Raw genomic sequence first — 17378 nt, forward strand, 5'->3', positions numbered from 1 at the left:
CTTTGATCACTGAGTAGTCTTTCAGCATGTTGACTACAAGGCCTCTCACCTCCCCAGTGGTTGTTGCAAAAGAGGGGGCACACTTATCTAGCTTCTATGATGTTGATGGTTGAAAGCATTTGCTGATGTTGAAAGTGCGTGTGCACCTTTGTGCGTTTGTGTGTGTCCATTCAGACATGATGAAAGACTCTGTTATAGCACTGGGGTTGTGATCGGTTGCAACTACACTGTAGCTATGGTTGATAAGCATGGCATTCGTATCTGACAGATAATGATCATGTGACAATGCAGTCATTTAGGAGAATAATACCCTCGGCACAAATTCTTACATTTTTTTTCTTCTTAAATAGCCTAAAAGGTTGGAGTTTACATCCCTGAGCTTTTCATCCATGCCTATTTGTTCTGTTATTCCATGGAAAACTTCCTTCACTGTTTCATAATGGGTTTCTCCTGAGGGCACAAACTCTGGCTGAAATAGAAAAAGCTTTATTCCCCCCTTAGTCTTTACACCTCCTGCGAGTAAACGATGGCTCGGTGTCTGAGAGGTTTGCGGCTCCATCCAGCTGCAGAATTCTCTCTTTTGTAAGATGCAGGGGATGGCCTTGATGTGACAGCTTCTGATGTTAGCCCAAGTTGTTTTTGACAGAAGACAAAGAAAAAGGAAAGAAGGCAAAGGAAAAAAAAGGAAATATAAAGGCAAACCGATGGAATTTATCTTCTGAGGTGAATTGCTTGTGCAGGAATCAATTCTTTCTCTGCGTCATTTTCTTTTAAAAACATCTTTGTTTTCCTCCCCATGTTTGCTTTGTCATGACTGTTAAGAACAGTCGGTTTGATTGAATTTGCCACTGGAGACATTTAGTGATCTTGATGCATTCTTTGGATGCAGGGCTTAGGCTTGCTGGAAGAATCTTTTTTAGATGTCCCCCTCCCGCCCATGACATTACGGAAACAGGTCTACCCTTTACAGCAGACTGAATGGTGAGTGGTATTATTTGATATATTGTGCTGATACATGCCAGTCTATAAGAATGCCAATGACAATCATAGGAAAGGACATTTAGATTACTGTCGAGGCTCCCTGTCCTGTCTCTTCCTATCTGGCCTGCTATCACTCCATCTGTTTTGTAATCTGTCTTCTCTTCATCTTGAGTTTGACTTGTAATGATGAAGAGCTGGTCAGAGGGGTATAGAGCATTTTGTGTGTGAGGTGTGTGTGTGCGCATGTGTGTGTGAACTTTGAAGTTGCTGTTTTTTATGTGAATGAGTGGGAGCCTTGTATGTATGTCCAGCCTGTGTCTGCCTTTACTAAGAGTGAGCGTGACCCTTGGGCTGTACCCCACAATCAGTCAGCCTGCCTAGCCCCTTCTGACTGAGTGTTCCTCTCTTAGTCCTCTGAAAGAGTCTTTCTTGTCACAGTGTGCCAGACCTTCCCTCTGCCCCTCACTGTTGTCAAGGTTAGCCCGTCTGCACCTTTTCCATTTTGACTATCCTTCAGAAACAACCTTCTTCATATGTGTCTCTGAAAAGAGTAAAAAGTTTGAAGTTTTCCACTCTTTTCTAGGTCTTCCACTCAAGGTTAGACTTCCCCAGTGCTCTTCATATAGCCTTCTAGCAGCACTCTATCCAGTACTTACGTGCATCTGAGAGAGGAGGAAGTTTAAAGGAGGTTAAATTCTCTCTTCCTGTTCATTCTCACTTTCTCTGAAGGTGAGTCTCTTGTTAATCTCTGATTTCATGTTTCACTTCTGTCTTGTTCGCACACACAAAGAAAAATATGGTACTGTGGCACAACATATATATATATATATATATATATATATATATATATATATATATATATATATATATATATATATATATATATATATATATATATATATATATATATATATATATATGTGTGTGTGTGTGTGAATAGCTGTTTGATTAGAACTTCCTCCTCTTTCTCTTTCTATGGATTTGTCTTAGATGCTTAGATGATATATTCAGGCCATTACTAAGACAAAACACGTTTTAATAGGTGTCAAAGAAAACTACAGTAAATGGACTGAAGTATTTCTTCTTGTTTTACGAATTTATGGTGATTGGTTGATTGAAAGTTAGTCTTGCTTCACTGTGTTGTTGTTGTTATTTTGGCTATGATGCATTTGTGAAAACAAATCTGAGTAGTTTTGAAAAACTGAGATGATATAAAATGATTTTCGCTCAACTCAAGTACAAATACAGAACAGCAGGGCTTTTTAGACAGTTAAAAATATCCTGCTACAGCAGAGAGGCAGAATTCATACGACTGCAACAGGACAAATTGGGCTCATGTCTTCCACCTCAGAAAAGCAACGTATCACTGAGCCAAGGGGATAGTCAGTCATCAGAGTCTGCGCTGGTCTGCTCTTTCTTTTTTTTTTTTTTTTTTTTTTTTTTTTTTTAAATGACATCAGAAACAGCAGTATGCGACATTACGTGATGGCAGAGCTTCAGTTCATCCTTTGTCATTTTTTTTTTTTTTTTTTTTTTTTTTTTTTTTTAATAAATAGGACAGGGGGAATGAATGAGAGAGAGAGGGGGAGAGAAAGAAAGAAAACCCAAGGGGAGAAGAGACGGTGAGAAGGGGGGGGAAGAGAGACAAAAAAAAAAAAAAAACTCCTGGGTCACCTGTATGGAGAAAAAACAAACAAACAAACAAACAAACAAACAGAGGAGACAGCAAACAACAAAGAGCAACATAATAATAGAGAAAACAAAGCACCATCACAATAAACTAGCTAGTCATAGATATCAGTATTTACTAAGTAATAAACGATATTGTGCAGCACGCAAGATAGACAGCGCACAGTGTGCTTTGAGGCAGCAGCCAAGAAAGCTTTAGTCCGCGTCTGTGAATACCCATGTGTGCATACCTGTGTGGATCAGCATGCTTGCATTCCAAAGGTTTCTCCATGTAATGATCTGCTAGGGAGTGTGGGGGGGCCACAGCCCCATCCTCCAGGGTGTGAAGCGGGTATGGAGGAGATCAAAACTCCAGACATCCAGAGGCCCCCAGAACACAAGAGACCATGGAAGACCAACAGAGGGGCAGCCGCGCCACTGTTCCAGTAAGAGCTGAGGAGAGTCCCAGATGAGGGCTCACTCAGCAGCCGCGGAGCAGAAGCCAGGGGGGGTTGCAGTGACGCGCCCGTGAGCTCCGCCGGCCCCCAGCTGCGCCTGAGTGACCGAGCCCTAGGCCGAGAGGCCGGGGGCACCCCACCTCCAAAGGGGCCCGAGCGAGCCCCAGGCCCCAGGCCCCGACAAGCGGCCGCCAAAGAGTGAGCCGGTGTGTACCCGGACGCCCACCCCCAGACACAAAGAACCACCAACACACCGACACCTGAGGGAGTCCGCCACCGGCAGGGGAAGTGGTGGTGGGTGGAGATAGGCCTCCAAACCTTGGAGGGCCTGAGGTGTCACCAGAGAGGTGGCGTCTGATACCCAACCTGACATATAGACACAGACATACAGGCACACACAGACACAAACATCCATTCCCACCCTCATGCTCTCATATGCACTCACTCCACACTCAACCAACGTGGAGACAGACATAAAGAGACGCTGTACACACAATCACACTCCCCAAGCGTACTCTACAAACCGGGTCTAGGTACCCTTGCCCCTGGAGGGGGGAATTGCACCCAGACCCAGGTGGTGTTACCCTTTTCCCTGCGGTGGGGAGAGGCAGACCACCCCGACTCCGCAGCAGCAGGGAGGCCCCACACCCCAGACCGCAGTCGGACGGCCAACTCCTCCTACTAGCCCCCCCGCTCCAGCAGGCCGCAGAGAATGGGGGTGGGAGAAGACTCCAAACCTCCCTCCACCCGCTCATTGTAGTGTTGATGCATATGTGTTCTAAGGTGCAATTAAAACCCAGGAGGGCATGGAGCTACCTGCCAAGGAGCAGCAGGTAAGCGCATGGTCCCTCCTGCTAGCCCTCAATGACTAAGTGTATTTAAAATTGAGAGGTGGGCAACGACGTCAGGGGTGAGGTATACACCCTGATGGTGATTTGGACTCCGTGATTGTGCCCACCCCCAAGATCCTATATGTATGTGTAATGAGAGTGTGAATAATGTGAATGTCTAAGTTGTGGGATAAAATTGAGGCAGAGGCAGCCAGAAGGGGACAGGGGGGGGGTAGCCTCCTCTGCACCCTGGTGACATACCCCCACTCCAAGGCCCTGCATGTGTGGGTGGTTGTGGAGGAGCGGGAAGAGGGAGGCAGCTGGAGATGGGGAGGGAAGGAAGGGAGGGGCAGGTAACCCCTCCCTGGGGCCAGCTCCCCCGCTGACCCCAGTAGGCACTCCCACCCTCCGCGACCCGCCAGGGAAGGGGGGCCCAGGCCCATCAGACCGGGGCCCAGTGCAGTAGCGCCCCCCGGCTCCACAGAGCCCTGGACAGTCCACCCAACCCCACCACAGAGAAAACTGCACCCACCCCACCAACCACACATCTTCCAGACTACATAAGACGGTAAACGCCCAGGCTGAGATCTTCCTCCACCTCTCCTGTATCTCCCCCTCCTGCAGAGAGTTCCTGAGAGAAGAAAACTCCTGCCAGATGTGACCATCCCCCCCACCAGTTGAAGAGCCCCCCAGGCGGCTCGATGCACCGGCGGCACCCTGCTCCAGGGCCGGGCCCCCATGCACCCACCCGCCCACAACCCCGGCAACACACCAACCAGGACCCGAGCCCCCGAGGCCCGGCCCGGGCCCCCGCCCAGAGACGGAGCACCCCCAGAACCTCACGCCCATCCCGGACCCACCCAGGGGCAGCCAGGTTGCCAGGTCAGTAACCCACGTCCGTCAGCACAGACCCTCCCCTAGCCCCGCTGCACGCAGCCGCGAGGAAACAGTCACCTGAGAGCCAACAGAGCCCTCAACCGGACGTGACCGCTACCCCGGGTTGAGCCCCCCAAGGAAGATGCCTCCGGGGAACCCCCCGACGCCCTAAGCCTGTCCCTACCCCCTCACCAATCACAACAGTGAAGGCGGGACCAAACTATGACCCCCCACCCCCACTAGGTGATGGAGCTGATAAAAGGGGCCCAGAGCAATTGATCTGATGTGGTGGCAGAGGCTGTGTCAAGACTAATGTAATCTAATAGATAATTTCTATATTGGTTAGAATTAAGATTATTTTTATTTTTCCAGTTCATGAGGACTGTTTTCTTGGCTATGCATAGGGCAGTGAAGATCATATGGGCTATATTCTTTTCTGAAGTGACATTATCTAAGCTGCCCAACAAACACACTAAGGGGGAAGTTGGAATGTTACATTTCAGACATTTTGATAAGTCTTCACATATCTCGCGCCAAAACTTTTGCACTGGTGGACAGAACCAAAGAGCGTGGATGTAATTGTCTGGTGTATTGCCTTGACAGTGTGAGCAGTTGTTGGAAGATGTAAAGCCCATCTTAAACATCCGATGACCTGTATAGTGCACTCTATGAAGTATTTTGTATTGTATTAATTGCAGACTGGGATTTTTAATTAATTTAAAAGTTTTTAAGCAAATCTGAGACCAGAAGTTTTGGTCTAGGTTGACTGATAAATCTGCTTCCCACTTTGCAGTAGGAAGGGATATTGATTCATCTAATTTAGAAAGTGTTCTGTATATTTTAGATAATAATTTGGGGGATTTAAGAGTAAGAAAATGTGCCGCACTTAGTGGCGTTTGTAATTCAACTTGACTGAGGTTAAATTTCTTTTTTACTATGGATTTAATTTGTTGATATTCTAAAAACCTTGTCTTGTTGATCCCATATTGTTCAACTAGTCTGTCAAATGGGATAAATTCTGTTCCCTCTAATATATGTTCTAAGTATTTAATTCCTTTACAACTGGTCTGCTCTTTCACATTTCTGGTTGCATTCGTTTTCAACCCTGCATGTCTCCTCAAAATCACGTTTATGCCCCACTCTTTTGTTTTTGCTGCAGTCTTTAAAGTCTTAACTGCACTTCTTCACTGAATTACTTTAAAAGCTTAATCATGTCAAGGTGCTACTAGAGGATACAGCAAGGATGGGTAATGTAAAGGAAAATAAAATGAAATAAAAGATCAATCCATCAATCCATTTTCCGCTTATCCAGCTTAGGTCACGGGGGGTTGGAGCCTATCCCAACTTTCACAGAGTCCAAGTTGGGCACAGGTCAGCATTCATTCACAGGGCTTACAAGTTAAGATGTCAGTGAAGGTTTACAGATGAATTTAATATCAACTTTAAAGTAGTAGTATCAGTAGCATTAGTAGTGGGGTTTCTCCTTGCGTTACTAATATAATTGTAAATATTGCAGCTAACATAAGACAGCTGCACCCACATGTCACGTGTAATTGCAAGAGTTGGGTCACTGGCAACTAAATACATAATACATAACCATAAATGTGCTTTAAAGGAATATTATTGATCAGTGTAGCACATCAGTCTTTTAAAATTTTGCAGTTGAGTAACTGCTTTTTATATTATAACTAATTTAGTTGCTTGTTACCCTTATATACAGTATATGCACACAGTATCACCCCAAAAAGCAGATTTACCCATTATTTTGCAAACATTTTTAAAATTTAGTTCATGATGTGGGGGGAAAAACAGCACAGCAATGTTGACGAGCTGACAACACACACCATAAGAAAACCATTAAATGAGATAACTTGTATCTTGATAAAATCATTGTGTTACACGTACACGAAACATGTCATTTGATACACACTGTACCGGATGCTGTTGGCGCATCATTTCTTCTTGAGGAGGTGGCGTCCATGTAGTGGGAGGCCAATGTGGGTTGATATATGTCTCTCTGTATCTTTATCACTGAGAACAGATATGGCTGATATCTCTGTCATCTCAGCATCTTAGACCTGACAGCACCGATCATAATCATTCCCCCTTCGGCTCTCCCTCTCGCTATTTCTTTTTTTTTTTTTTGTTATCACAACCTAACTCGTGTATTGGCATATCTGTATTTGTCTTTCTCTTGTTTCGTGTTGCGCCTTACTCTTCATATCTTAACAACAACTCTCTTTCTTACTCTTTTCCATGCAGTAATGGTGCACTTTGGGAATACACTTTATATGCAAAAGGAGTTAGTGTTGGGAGTGATTCTGCCGTTATTTCCGTACAGGGTTGTGTTTGCATGTGTGTGTGTGTGTGTGTGTGTGTGTGTGTGTGTGTGTGTGTGTGTGTGTGTGTGTGTGTGTGTGTGTGTGTGTGTGTGTGCGCGCGCGCGCATGTTACCGTGTGTTTGTTTGTGTGTGTGTATGTGGGTAGGTGGGTTTGCGTCAGAGATCATTTACAAAGGGATCAGCCCTGGGGGTGTAGAGGCATCGCTGCAGTGGAGGGAGAGCAAAGGGGGTGGAGGCAAAGTAGTTCACAGTAAATGTAGCGAAGAGACAACTGGCTTGAAAACCTTTCCGCACTTGACTTTGCACTGCACAGTTAACTACTTATTTATTTATTTGGGTTGGAGGGCCAAATATATGTTCAATGGCATTGGATATCAGTGACAGGAAGGATCTAAGAGTGACACCACAAATGAAGCTGTCAGAGTGGCCCGACAGCCGGGTCCCGAGGCGAACATCCCTCTCCTGCACATTTTATTATGATCGCAGCGAAACCTCACAGCAAGAAGGAAAGTGAGTAAAAAGGGGGGAAAAAGAAAACCATCATCTTCCCAACCGGAGAGAAGGAAAAGAAACAAAACGAGCGCTGCTGTATCATTGCCGCCCATGATAGAATGAATTATAAATGTGCGAAGGGGATTAGGGAACAATGGTTGAAGTCACTAGGATCCTCGCCTAGTTTCCTCACCCTCAACCCGGCAACTAATTAGCACTTTCAACACTAGTGTATGATCTCATTAATGTGATTTCTGCTTATGTAACGTGCATACGCTTGCTCACATGCACGCATAGAGATTGCAGAGTTATTACATAAAGCAAATAAACATGGAAAATTTATTGTTTATTGCCAACTGTGATAAAATACACAAATAATAAGCCCATACAGTTAAGGTGATGGATCAAATGTTGCAGTAAAGGTTTAGTCAACAGTGCCATTCAGTGTTTGGGGCATTTAGAGTGGGCTTTCCCCTTATGTCTGGCAATTATCTGCGCAATTTGATAATGTGTGATGAATGTCATCAGTCATAGTATCATCGTTTTGACTGGTGCACCAAAATGACAGTTGCTGCTGGGGGGGGGGGTTCTGTACTGCCTCAACAGATGAAAGAAACATTTAAGGATCACAAGGGTTGTACAGATATGTAATGTTTTTAAAAAGGCAGGACTATATTTATATTTTTTCACATAATTGTGCACGCTATTTGTATAGTAGATGCATTTCACGTCAGCTAATTAGTATCCACACACTGAGATATAGGGAGAGGGAGAAAAAAGAGGGGGAGGAAGCTGGGAGAGGGTAAGGGTAGATAATTAGACAGAATTAAGCCATCGCTTTTAATCTAGCTACTGAAAGGAAGAGAGAGAGAGAGAAAAGGGATGTGGGTGAAAGGGTGGGGGATCTAGGGGTGAGGCCTACATATTTACCCCTCTGCTCTCTCGCTCTTTCCCTCTTTCACCATCTGACACAGGGTGTGAATGTGTGGGAAAAGAGGGGCCTGGAGCCTTAGCTCAGCAGAATGGATCAGCTTGTGTTTCGAGGCCCTAGAAGTGTCCCATTGTCATGATGTCACTGCAACTCAAGAAGCCTGACCTCTGACCCTGATGGATTCATAGCAACCCCCCCCCCCCCCAGCACCAGCACCAGCACCACCACACACAAACCCAAAACGCCCCAATTGCCACCAGGCGCCCACTAGGGGGTACCCAAGCCTTTTTGCTGTGGAGTTTTGAGGTGTTTGTGGCTCTACAGCTCACGAGGGATTTGCCAATGGATCCGTCCGTCTATGTCCCCCTGATTCCCTCACTCTACCCTGCTCTTTTTTTCCCCTTTTCTTTCCCTCTGTTGCTTTGCCATCACAGGCAGCCATAGCTTTTTCTCTCTCTCTAGCACTCTCCCTCTCTCTCCCTCCTACAAGCGTTGTATCGCAGTGCCCATGAATATAGCGAGTGCCGCCAGATGTCGCAAATACATCATCTGAGGGATACGGCGGTGATGGAAAAAAGTCAAGGCACGTACAAGTGGGGGATGTGAGCTGACTTGAGCTCTCTGAGCGTTTGTGTGTGTGCGTGTCACTGTATGCCAGCATCTGTGTGTGTGTGTCTCTGTTTTCCAGAGTGTGTGTGTGTTTGCGCGTCTGTGTGCAAATGGGTGGGTGTGTTGCTTTTGTGCGTGTGTGTATGTGTGGAGGTCAAAGCAGGTCAGCATATTGTCCCTCAGATGTTTGATATTTTATGTATAAGAGGGTGGCTAGAGCGAAAGGATAAGCACGTTCCTGACAGAGGCATCTCTCTGCCACAATCCGCCACCTCAGCAATGTAGATCCCAGAGTCAGATCAACAATGGAGAGTAGCTGCCTTATACCCAGAGAGGACTGATGGGAAAAAGCAAAGGGTGTGTGTGCATGTGTTTTTGGGGGGGCTGCTGCGGCTGTTGGGGGCCAAAGACTGCAGTGTGACCTGATTGCAATAAAACAACTGTGATTATGCACAATATTGTGTTTACATATGCAGTGTGCTGCACTGCAAGTCACCTTAACAATACATTAAGGTCCCCTTGCTTATTCATCTGGAGTAAATAATATAAGCTGACACGTAACCACACCAAACCCACGCAGACCTTCGTACTGCTGCAGGTGTGTCCATGTTTGAAGGCTTGGTGAGGGCAGAGGAGGGCTAGTGTGACCCTTAGATCAGCCCGTGTTGGGTAAGAGATTCCCTCAGAGTAGAGCTATCCCAAACAGCACTTCTCTCTTTCTCCTTCGGGGGGAAAAGTTTACTACCAGCTTGCTTTTGTAGTCTGCCTCAAAAGATTTGCGGCAGTCAGCATTAAAAGGCACAGATCTGAGGAGACACCTCCAACTGAAATACGTACAGACGAAGGAGGAGGAGGAGAATGAGAGCGGGGCAAACTGATAAAAACATTAAAGACAGACGCTAAACGTTCCTCTTTATGCTGCCTTTGTACCCCAACAACAACGAAAATAACAACAAAACTACCAAACATCATCTCAGGGTGCTTTTCTTTTTTCCCGGTAATGCTTTGATTCATTGGTCTTTTTGTTTGTTTGTTTTTCGGGGAGTTTACCCTTTTTTATATCCTCCTGTTTGTGCTCTGTTGTTCTTTATTCCCTTCCGCATGTAGGCTGGTTACCAGGGTGATGATATAGCACATGACATCATGCCCTGGCTGTATTGTATAGTGGGTCGCATTCTGGCAGAGTTCAAGGAATGGTGGCGTGGGCTGGTGCCGCACTCCTTACAGTGCTCCCTCCATCTTTGCTTCTGTTTCTCTCCCTCTCCCTCTGTGTCTCTCTAGGCTCTAAGCATTGGCTTGTCCAGTGTGCCTTGTGTTCCCTGGGAAAAGGATTAATTATTCAACACATAGCCTCAATTAAATTTGAATTCGGCAGTTCAAGTAACCTTTTAGCATGGCACATTTATTATTAAGGCAGATGCTTTGGCCCTGTTTAGATTTGCAGCTTATCGGATTCTTTCAGCTCCTTATCACATGGAGATTTTACTTTTGATGGCTATAAGGCTTGGCCTTGCCCTGGCTGCAATGCATTGGGATGTATTTTCTCAAAGAATTTCTTGTAAACATTTCTAGCTATACATTTCAGCTACTGAATGTTTTACCTTGTAATTGGACCAAGCAGTAAAAGTTTTTCATGCGTCTCACGCGGAGGATGTGTGAGGGGTAGTTCATTTCCAGTTCCACCGTTTCAGTTAGGACAGGACAGGATGTCTTTCTGATATGTATTTTCTGGTATAATAAGTATTTGGAAACTTGAGTCTTCATCACTTGGAAATGCTTTCTTCTATTTTTCCCCTTTATGTTTCTCTTCCCATTTCCTCCACTGAATAGAATGAGGTGCCGGGACAAAATGAGGACTAATAGTAACAGGGATGTCCAGCATTAGACATTCACAGAAAAAAAAAAAGAATCAGTTTTCATTTTTAGAACACGTCGTCTCATAAGAGATGTACTCGCTGCTGTTACGTATTTAACAAAAGCTCAGTGAGGGCTGTATGACTACAAATGTTTTATATCGCCAAAGACTGATCCAGGAAAACATAAATGCTTACATTTACGCCGGCACACAACAGCAACACGGAGCGCAACATAACAAGAAATGAGAAGAAACAGCCTTGACGGCCCCTTTCAATGATCCCCCTCCCCCAGTTCCTGTCTCCCCATTTCTCTCTTCCTCCATCAGAGGAGGTGGTGCCTTTGTCAAGCAGGAGCACAGAGACCTCACAAAGCGAGGGAGGATGTCACAACAAACAAAAACAGCATAGTAACCCCCCAAAATCTAATCAGGAGCCATTGATTCATTCGCTGAATGGAGACTGAGTACCTTGAGAGTGGCTCATCCAATAAGGCCATAGACAGCATGACGGGAGCCTTCACAATTCGGCTGTACAGTTCCGTATCATTCTGTTCTCACCTTTAGACTCGACTCTATCAACTCAAAGATGATACAATCATCACTCCACTACAGCATTTTGTGCCCTTTTTTTCTAGGTCCACTAATTCATCTGTCCTCTATATCCCTAAATCAATGACTCTCTCCCCACCCTGATTTTATGTGTTGACTATTCTTTGAGTACTAATAGGTTTACTTTGTGGATGCAAGGAGAAAGAGTCTTTGGTGCCTTGGTTAGTCTCATTGTGCTTTCAAATGATACTCCAACCGAACAATTACAGTAACTATAAGGTAAACCTTTACACAACAGTTTTGTTAAAACTTAAATTGGAATAAAAGTGTTTGGCTAATGGCAGCAGTGTATAAAGGCAAAGAGTAGGTACTTATTATATTTGTATTCATTGCGTTATCATTAATATTGTGTTGCTTTTTCTTTCTGTGTCATAGAACCAAAAGAGAGAAAAAGTGCATTAACACTGTAACTCCATTAACACTTATGGTGAGAATCTGTGACATTTCAAATGAAATTATTTAATCTATATTACGTGCATGCCCTTCTGAGTTTTTTTTAAATGCTCAATATAATGCAACAACTTTGCTCTTATTACTTGTAATGATACTTTGGCATTATAGGATAGAGATATTGATTTTGGAACCCAAAGCATTTATTGTGGAGGTAAATGTTATTATTTTAATATTGGAGTCATGCTAATTTAATAGAGCGTAACATACACACCAAGTGTGAGCCGCAGGGGTCTCTCTGTCTTTCCCACTTGTGCTCACTCGCTCTTCCACTGAGATTTATACAATACACAGGCATTTCATGTAATATCAACGACCAGCCACGGCTACTCCCAAGTTTTCATTTGGCGGGCCTTGCTTCAGCAAACACAGGTGACATGTTTGGAAACATACTTTTGAATGATCTTGCTTATTAGTTGGTAAAGTTATTAGTATGCATTAATAATGCCATGTGAGCATTTATGTGAATTATCTTCAGTCTGTAAAGTGTCAAAATTATTACACTGTCAGGGATCAGGGAGTTTAAAAAAACCCCAACAAATATACCCAGCGTATTCACAATCTTGGTTTGCGTCCCTCCTAAAGCCCATCTGACAGAGCTTCCCTTCATTACTTGCTCACTTCAGCCTCATCCCTTACTTCCTCTTCTCGTAATCCCAGTATAATATATGAATATTTTATTGGTGTTTGAAATATTAAAGGAATTGCACCATAAACGAGGGTGCCTCTGCAGCACAGTAGAGCATAGTGGTCAGGTGCCCGGTAGTCTGCTGAGGAGGTCAAGTCACAATCTTTGGAGTTGTAAAAAGAAACTTTTCCAAAAACTTGCTTAGAAAAATTGTAAATGTTATCATCATTAAGCAAATATGTCCAATGTATCTTGAGAACTGACACCTTATTTTCCTATTTTTAAAGAAGATGTAGAGTAGGCCAGCAAGTGACCTGGATTGTAAAAGACATTTGTAACTGTCACAGTTTTGTAAAAGTAATACTAAAGGACTTGGTCTAAATTTGTGGGGTTTTAAGTTGTTGTTTTTTTTAAAGGTGTTTAGGGACAAACAAGTAATGAATTCTACACCTACCCCAATCAATGAAATAAATAAAATTGAGCTTCTTTCTACAGCAGGCCCTTCCCCACATTAAAAACTAACAAAACTAACATTAATGAAATAAAAGACAGAGAGCCCAAGTATTGAGCCATCTCTAACCTGCTGGTCCCGATGTGATCAAGCATCCACAAGGTCAACAAAAAAGGCCTTACTCACAGAGGCCTCTCCAGGGCCAAAAGGATTAACTGTAAAAGCTTGATTGCCTCACGCTGCCGGACACCACCAGAGGATCAATGTCCAGCCACATAGGCAGGTGATTTCCATGAGGTTACAGAACCATTTATACATAGATGTATATGTCATGAGGTAACTCAACTAAGGCCCAGTCCCACAAGCTTAGCCAATTTGGTCAATTTTTTTATATTTGTCTACTGTTTGGCTAGTAGTTGGAGAATGTTTGCAGACAACTCAGTTTGTTCCATGCAAACTATGAGGAACAGCATAAATCTGATGGGAATCAATTACAAGGATGTTTCTAGTACAGCACCCTGTTTGTGAATACCAGTGGTAGCAAAAGTACACAAATTCTTCACCTAAACAGAAGTACAGATAAAAATACAGATAAAGCCACCTAGAGTCACATGAGGTGTATGCCTGATTTCTAAACCCTACTGTAGCATTAATTAGAAGTACAATTTTGTCTCAAGAATACACTTAAATAATGCACAGATACCTGAAAATTCTACTTAAGTACTTGTACTTAAGGAACACACATTTTTCCGTATAGACCAGAGGTTGCCAGAGGATCCTCAGCCAACGTCTGTGGTCTGTGTGACTAAAGCCTGACACACTTCACTGCATTGTTCAGCTTGATGAGCATACATATGTGTGTTTTGGGGGACATCTTTGCCACTTTTCTTAATAGACTTGAAGATCCCTGGCCCTGTGCTTGTTACAGTACCAGCTGACTCATTTGTCTGGCGAAGGTTAGGGCAGAGGACTTTAAAGGTAAGTGTAGGTCACACAGATGGGCAGATAGACAGGTGTAGTTGTAAAAATTCAGGAAAGTCCTTTTACACTGCTTGCTGCTCTTCGTCACTATCTCCATTACTGCCTTGCTCTCTGTCACTCTCACTCTTTCGTCCTGTGTCTCTTTCAGCCATGTGATCAGCTGTATTAACACAGGGACGCTTGCTGAGTAGGGTTAAAAAGGGCATCTATTCACTCAGCTCAGACACCCTTCACCGCTCTCTCAGTGCATTTGTCCGTGTGTGAGTGTGTGTGAATGTGTGCCCTTGCATGTTATTGAGTGGGTGTGTAAAAACTTATTAGAGCGGGATCTAGGTGTGTATGCATGTCTATATGTGTGCGTGTGTGTGTGCGCGCCTAACCATGCTTGGACAAAGAGGCGGGGCCTTTTTTTTTTTTTTAGCACCCTGTCAAAGGCGTTACCAGTAGAAAGAAGGATTTTGGGGTGGCCTCCCCCAACTCACAGATATGAAGCTGTCATGGGAAGAATAGCTGCATTCATTGAGTGACACTTATTTTCTCCCACTTTACACAAGTGCAGCGAACAAAACAGGCAGGAGAGCAGCTGAGGAAGACATTTTCTTCGCCTTCGCTGGCAATGACAGACATGCAGCAATTACTTTAAGCCTAAGCAGACACCAAGAAAACTGCCATTACTGCTTAGCTTTGTTACTGCATTCTTGCAAGCTGCCTTAGGCTTCTTTTTTTTTTTTAATTTACTGTTGATGTGACTTGGGTTTGTGTGTGCTCAGGTTTGTTTGAGGGTGTATGTGCAGTTGGATTACTAACTTTGTGAGGACGTGAATCTGTTCACACGTTCATATTATGGGGACCTGCTTTATTTTTTGAGACAAAAAGCAAGTGTTCATAAAATAAAAGGATAAAGGAATGAATCCTAAGAATATAATATCAGTTTAATGTTTTGTGGACAATATATTCTGTGCTGGCTTTGATAGTAAAGACTGTGCCAGCTGGATGTAATAAACTAATGTCTTTAATGCACAAATAGATTTTTTTTCTGCTTCCTACGAGCTTGCATGTATGTGTTCAACCAGTATATCTATTTGTGTGATGTCACATTTGCCTACTCTGTGTTATCTAATAGCTTGGCACCAATATGTCCCCATATCCATGCCATGTGGCATAGGTGGTCTAATCTGACCGTGACTAAATTAAAAATCCTTTTGGCGCGGAAGTGGATAATAGTGTTTCCCTGTTGCTCACCTTGCCTCCCTTCTGCCTCCCCCGTCTTTCTTTCTTTGCCTACCCTCTTGCCCTTGTGGCCCACGGCCCATTTTCCCACTAAGACCAGGTGTCCCATCCCACTAGAGAAGAGTGTGTCTTAATCAGTCCCACAGACGTGCACATGCAAGAATACACACAAACATTCACACACACACTCAGGTTAATACAGAGCCGTGCGTTCATTCATGCAAAGATAAATTGAACACACACATACACACACGCACAAATGCACACAATCACAAACGCCCTGCAAGCGACGCCCCACTGTCAACCTGCCTTATGTCTAGGAGTGACACTTGGATGACACCAGCAGCAGGATTATAAGTGTATATTTATTAGCCTTAGCACCGGCCGTGTGTAATGCAGGGGCAGGAGTGTGCACACAGGTACTAAAGTACATTGACTAAGGGAAGCCAGGGACAGAAACTAAAAGATGAGAGTTAATCTCTATTAATTATGCAATGGGTAGATGTAGACAGTGGCAAATTTTCAGGTGCAGGTCAAATGCTTAAAAATCTGCACAGATATTGCGCTATCAGTGTATGTAATTTTAACAGAGGAAAAGTTAAATAACAATTAAACTATTAACTAGAAGAACACTATCACTCATAACCTACATGTACAATGCCTTAAAATCCTGAGGTGGTAAACACAATGCACATAATATTAAAAGGAATGACGGTGAGTCATGGTTTAAATTGAAATACTTTCTCAATTTTATTTTCCTTATCTGCACTACATTGTGCTAGTAGACAGGTTTGCCCTGCATGAACCTTGACACTGGAACATATTAAATAGTGTCTTATTCTAAAACTTAGTGACAAGAAGGAGATAGGGATGAAAGGACTTTGGTATTTTAAAGGGGACGATTGTTAAAGAGAAGCAAAAACAAAGATATGACTTGCTTTTACCATTTTCCTCTTCCTCCTGTCTTATTATCCTGTTTTGATGCTTTAGGGAGACAAATGAACTTCAGGTGCCTTTAAATCCCTTAATGAACTCTCTCTCACCCCTCAGCCTGTCCTGCCTGCACCACAATGAAACAACATAGTGTGAAAGTGGCTACATAGACTCAAGGTTCAGACTTACCCACTTAAACAGCAGCAACTCCATGAGCGGGCTTCTTTCATCAGGCACACTAACTTGCACATCTGAATGTGTATACTGGTGCACACCCAAGTGAAACACATGCACATCCCACCTGTCTGCCGCCATAACCAAACCGTATGCACATTCTGGTTTAATAAACATACAATGCATCACTTAATGTGAAGGTGAAAAAAAAAAAGCTGCGCTGTTGCTTTCCATGTGTTGACATCATTACAGACAGGCGCCATATGAGCCTCTGTGCTCTCTTGCATTAAATAATCACTCTGATTATCTCACTCAATAGAAAGACAAGCATGAAACAAATAGCATGAGGTTTCTCCTCCACAAATAATCCAACAGTTTCCTATTTAGTCTTTTCAAGGACCATTTTTTGCCCGTCTTTGTGTCCGTTTTCATATGCGTATAGCTTCAAAACTAACTCAAATGAATTGCGCGTATGTTATAATGATATTCTTTCTCCTCCTTTTCCTAATTAATTAATGTTGCTTCCTTGTTCTGTCAATGCGAAATGCAAAAATAAGACTGGACAAAAGTGGCTGTTCAGATTAAATGTTAATGTCGTGTAAGAGCCAGTTTAACGCTGCCAAGTCATAGAGAGAAGAGAGAGAGAAAGAGGCTATATCATTACAACAAATGCAGACACAAGAATGTGGGGAATGAGGGAGTCACCGAGATCAAGGAAGAGGAACAGGCAAATGAGGAGTGACATGGATTGGAATAGAACATATGTTGGGCTCAGGCTGCATGGCTAGCTTTCTTGCTTCCTTAAGCTCTTTTCACAGCTATGGATGTATATGGAGTTGGCTGGCTGGCTAGCTGGCTGTCACTGTTGGCTGCTCAGTGG

General features: G+C 43.7%; 1 protein-coding gene across 5 annotated transcripts in view; it reads left to right on the forward strand.

Moving 5' to 3' along the window:
- kiaa0825 (KIAA0825 ortholog) overlaps nt 1-17378 on the forward strand; it is a 132700-nt gene that overhangs the window by 69008 nt on the left and 46314 nt on the right. The window contains exon 23 of one of the 5 annotated variants that reach the window (XM_076890788.1): nt 4562-5702. The exons of the other annotated variants lie outside the window; for them this stretch is intronic. Coding sequence (XP_076746903.1) covers nt 4562-4598 — 37 coding nt within the window. The 3' untranslated portion in view covers nt 4599-5702. Of the gene's footprint in view, nt 1-4561; nt 5703-17378 lie in introns of those variants that run through there. 5 annotated transcript variants of the gene reach the window in all.

This window comes from Maylandia zebra, linkage group LG12 (assembly GCF_041146795.1).
Source record: "Maylandia zebra isolate NMK-2024a linkage group LG12, Mzebra_GT3a, whole genome shotgun sequence".
In the NCBI taxonomy this organism is placed as follows: domain Eukaryota; kingdom Metazoa; phylum Chordata; class Actinopteri; order Cichliformes; family Cichlidae; genus Maylandia; species Maylandia zebra.